The sequence below is a fragment of the Polistes canadensis genome, unplaced genomic scaffold (assembly GCF_001313835.1).
Source record: "Polistes canadensis isolate GaletaPanama2010 unplaced genomic scaffold, ASM131383v1 scaffold_598, whole genome shotgun sequence".
Classification (NCBI taxonomy): domain Eukaryota; kingdom Metazoa; phylum Arthropoda; class Insecta; order Hymenoptera; family Vespidae; genus Polistes; species Polistes canadensis.
In genome coordinates this window covers 1,497-6,093 of record NW_014570145.1, presented here as the reverse complement: position 1 = coordinate 6,093, position 4,597 = coordinate 1,497, and the positions used below count along the sequence as shown (strand labels likewise).

General features: G+C 31.8%; 1 protein-coding gene and 1 long non-coding RNA gene across 2 annotated transcripts in view; one reads left to right on the top strand and one right to left on the bottom strand.

Moving 5' to 3' along the window:
* LOC106792737 overlaps window positions 1–1,800 on the bottom strand; it is a 21,588-nt gene extending 19,788 nt beyond the window's left edge. Inside the window, exon 1 of the long non-coding RNA XR_001382337.1 lies at window positions 1,687–1,800. This is a non-coding gene — a long non-coding RNA (uncharacterized LOC106792737). The remainder of the gene's footprint in view (window positions 1–1,686) is intronic.
* Window positions 1,801–2,029: 229 nt separating this feature from the next.
* Window positions 2,030–4,597, top strand: part of LOC106792735 (cytochrome P450 4C1-like) — a 3,189-nt gene continuing 621 nt past the window's right edge. The window contains exons 1-10 of the mRNA XM_014759236.1: window positions 2,030–2,151; window positions 2,270–2,422; window positions 2,515–2,624; window positions 2,743–2,833; window positions 2,904–3,095; window positions 3,168–3,261; window positions 3,346–3,448; window positions 3,536–3,650; window positions 3,721–3,836; window positions 4,439–4,526. Of these exons, the coding sequence (XP_014614722.1) occupies window positions 2,272–2,422; window positions 2,515–2,624; window positions 2,743–2,833; window positions 2,904–3,095; window positions 3,168–3,261; window positions 3,346–3,448; window positions 3,536–3,650; window positions 3,721–3,836; window positions 4,439–4,526 (1,060 nt within the window). The 5' untranslated portion in view covers window positions 2,030–2,151; window positions 2,270–2,271. The remainder of the gene's footprint in view (window positions 2,152–2,269; window positions 2,423–2,514; window positions 2,625–2,742; window positions 2,834–2,903; window positions 3,096–3,167; window positions 3,262–3,345; window positions 3,449–3,535; window positions 3,651–3,720; window positions 3,837–4,438; window positions 4,527–4,597) is intronic.

Sequence of the window (4,597 nt, the reverse complement as noted above, 5' to 3'; positions counted from 1 at the left end):
AAGCGCGGCATTTTTAAATCGAATCTTGATGCTTATGGCATGCCGTTTTTTTATTTATTGTCAAAAATAGTGAACCTTGATTAAAAGAAAAACAATATTCCATTTTAACAGAAACTATTATTATTTAATCAACAAATGATGTATTTTAGGAAATTTTAAATTAAAGATTTGCTGTCTCCCAAATATTTATTTGTGTATCAAATTGGATACATATATGAAAAAGAAGAATTTTATATCTACACATAAAATAAATTCAAGATATACAGGAAAGGATATTCTAAAAACGTGGAATTTATTTTTTGTCTAGACATTTCTTTAATTCATTTTTATTATGTTATAAGAAAACAGAAATGCATTTTTATTCAGCTTCACAATCACAAAAATTGTAAGGAAAAAATTGAATATTTGTCAAAKGACGCGCTAGCGTAAGTAGTATCGTCTCTGCTTCTCACGCGGGTAGTTACCGTTCGATTCTTAGTGGGGGAATTATTTTTTTTTTCAATTTTTTCTGTCCTTAAGCTATACAAATTCTTTTTTAAGAAGAAAAAAGTCTTATTTCCGACTTCGTCTGAAGGCTCTTTGCATTCATAGTAATGCCGAGGAATTATTAGCAATGACTGATTTCCGGCTTTGACGGTAACTTATTATACAGCTTTCTGATATAAGCACAGTCAATTGTTTTATAGTATCCGAACAGTATACATCAAATATTAAAACATTCTTTTTCGAACATTCATACATCAAGCATTCAAATAATTGTATTATAGTCGCCAAGACTTAAATAATCAAATACATTGTTGAGAAAAGAATTGCCTTTAGTATTGTTGTTGCGACCAATGCCTTAATCGGTACTCCAGTGGATTGTTCAGTGAATCGAAAATGCCCTCACGGGTAATATCGAGATTGTTTATTAATAGGAAGGTGGATAGGAGAATAAAACACCAATAACAAATATATTTGAGCCCAGTCAGTACTAAAAAGTACGCTTTATTTGGCTCGTCAGGGATAAGCCTTTCGGCATAAAAACCCTGGTTGAAACGTTGAAGAAGAATCCGTACAAAGCAGAATAATTCTGGCCACGTGCAGGACCGCCTGCCCTTGTCCCTTGTCGCTGGACGAACTTAAATGATGTAGTATTGCGCAATACAATAATTCTCCTCGAAGTGGTTCTCGCAAGTCTCAACTTTCCAAGTTAGATGAATCTCGAGCGATGAATGATAAATGATGAAGGCCGAGTGCCGAATGCCCAAATGATGAGTGCCGAGTGTCCAAATGATGAGTGCCGCTAGGCGCGAGAACGCGCTGGGCTTTATACAAAAAAGCGATGCAACGCTAGACCAATCACCGAAAAGCCCGATGATAATGCGACCGCCGATACATATGATTGGCGTAATAACTGTGATGGGAGAGCGCAAGCTAGAAGAAAGAAGGAGCCCTTACAATGATCTTGACGCTCCCGTGGTTACCACCAAAAACAAAGATATTGCTTTGTCGCGCGTGTCTCACGCCTTGGTAGGGCCGTACACGCCCCGGCGCTTCGCCCTACTCACTCGCTGCGTAGGATACGCAACAAGTATTACTACAAAATCACCCACACCGTATTAATATACTGTCGTTGAGTTTCCGTACAAGACGCGCGTATAATTTCTATTTAAAGAATTTGTACGTCAATTTGAAACGGATTACCGTTAGCATACATAGAATGCGCGTGAACAAAAGTTTAGCTGCATTTTTAGCTTCTTCCGCACTCCAGCTACTTCCGACTAATTTTAGCATTGGTCTTTGGCATCGCAGAATCTGAAATAGAAAAAATTATAATTATTAATTTTTTTAAGAATTAATAATTCATGAAATTTTAAATATTATTTTTGTAATCTTCATATATGAATCAATCATCGGTTCCATAAATTTTTAAATGTAACTTTTATTTAATTTCGGAAGTTTTCATGTCTGTAAACTTTATTATTATTCTCTGTGTGTTTTAACACGTTTCTTCTGAGATTTTCGGTCCGCAATCTTTTTCAGTTTCGTCTTATGTTAAATCAACACCAAAGAAAAAATAATAGTCTATATATATTACTAGTAACAATGATTACATTCGTAGGATATTTATCTTTTCCATAAATCTGATCAATATCATAATTATATAAGGTAACTCCTCTTTATTTTTACGTATGCTAAGTAACATAAAAAATACATTTCATCTTCATGCAGACTTTTACTATATATTTAAAAGACATTTATTGCAATTATTTTTCTTATTTCTCAGATATGATGTTCCTTACGATCTTCTTAAGCTCAATTCTATTACTATTTGTTCTGCACTGCAAAATAAAATATGGAAGAATTGGAAGAATACTTGACTGTCTTCCAGGACCAAAAGAATATCCCATAATTGGAAATATTCATAATCTATACGATGGTAAGCTCTTCAAAAAGTAAAACTATTATATATGAACTATTTTTTACTAAATTATATATTTACATGATACAAATATTTTGTTTATACTGTAGAAAATTTCATTCAAAAAGCTTGGGAACTAAATAATAAGTATTTTCCAATTTACAAAGTATGGGTCTTTTCATATTATGCAGTAATTCTACTTCATCCGAATGATATTAAGGTAAATGATTACACGACAGGAGAAAGCAAAATTTTCTCTTCCTTTTTCGCTATAATCCTCATATATAAACCAATAGCGAAATTTTGTCGAATAAAGAAAAAAGGAATTTTCTTGACAGGTTCTGATGACGAGCACGGAAAATATTGATAAAGAATATGTTTATTACTTCTTGAGGCCTTGGTTATCGTATGGATTGCTGACTAGTACAGGTAATAGTTCAAGAAAATCATGAAAAATTAACATATTTCTTCGTATTTAATGATTTGTATAATTTGTAAGGTAAGAAATGGCAAAAAAGGCGGAAAATGTTAACACCCGCATTCCACTTTAAAATTCTGGAACATAGTGTTACGATTTTCAACAAAGAAGCACACTGCCTAGTTGAATCCCTTAAACAAGAAAGACAAGGAGACGCTATTGCTAAAAATTTACAAACATTCATTACGCAACATACACTAAACATAATATGTGGTAAGTAGAGTTATAATTCATAATTTATTGATTTTCGAAGAAGAAAAATAATTTATGCGAGCTTACGTGTAGAAACAGCTCTAGATACCTCTTTAAAAGAAAGAAAAGAAATTGAATCTAAGTATCGTGATGCTGTTCACGCTTTCGGAAGAATCGCGGCGTATAGGTAATAAATATCTCGGTTACTAAAGAGTATCTTAGTCGATTGAAGAAGATATGTTATCAAAGAGAACTATTTTTGTTTTGATAGATTCATAAGACCTTGGTACTATGTAAACTGTATATTTGGACTTTCTTCAGTTGGTCGACTTCACAAAAAAGTATTGAACATATTACATAGTTTTTCAAAAGACGTAAGTTAGTCATTCAAATCCGCTAAAAACTGAAATTACAATTACATAAATTCTTTTAGATTTTTTAAATTGCTACACTTTCTATAGATAATTGCAGAAAGAAAACAATTTCACGAAAAAACTAATGGAAAGTATTTATACCAATTTGAAGAAACGGAAAATATCGACACTTCCCTTCAAAACTTAGAAGAAACGAATACAAGTATTTTATTTATTGTAATATAATAAATGCTTATTTTAGAAAAAATATTATTCATACATTCTTTTCACAGATTCAACACAAAAGAAAAGACTCTCTATGCTTGATCTACTCATAGCCGCTTCTCTAAATGGTAATCAAATTGATGACGAAGGAATTCGAGAGGAAGTAGATACTTTTATGTTTGAGGTAAGCTTTATTATTTAATTCGAATAATAAGAGATAACAAGAAAATGTTAAAAAAAGAATTAATTTTTGCCGTTTGAATTATATTTTACTTATTTTCTTTCCTTATACATTGTTTTCATTGCATGCAGGTGTCCTAAGGCAATGTATAACGCTTTGAAAAACTCTGAAGATATTTGAGTTTGATCGTTATCAAAAAGCTCTTCTAGTGAAACATCTCACAAATAACTTAAAAAAAAAAATATAAAGATATAAAATAACTTTCAAAAAAATTTAAAGAAACTCTATCTGCTATTTTTATAAATGTTTTTATTTATAAAAGCTTCAATTATTAAGCGGTGCGTTTAATTGCGATTTTGTTGAGGTAAAAGTAATGAAGGAACATATGTCTGAAGAACAGCTTATCTCGCTTAATTTTCAATCGATTGCAAAATCTCTTATGTTTCAAGGGAACATTTATGTGTGGAGATTACGCCCTTTAAGCAGTGTTTAAACTAGAAGAAACATTAAACGTTATCGTCGAAACTTTCCTTCGTTGGAATCAGTACCCTATAGTAGCGAGAAACAGAAATTTAGTTTTTACCTAATGTAAGAAATTTTTGTAGGGTCACGACACAACGGCAATGGCATTGATCTTTGCTTTGAGTCTCTTTGCAAAACACCAAGATGTCCAGGTATTCCTTCCAATCCAATAAATAATTAAAACATTGATCGGCAAAAATTCCCGTAGTGTCTGTATTGTTTAAGTAACAGAATATTTATTC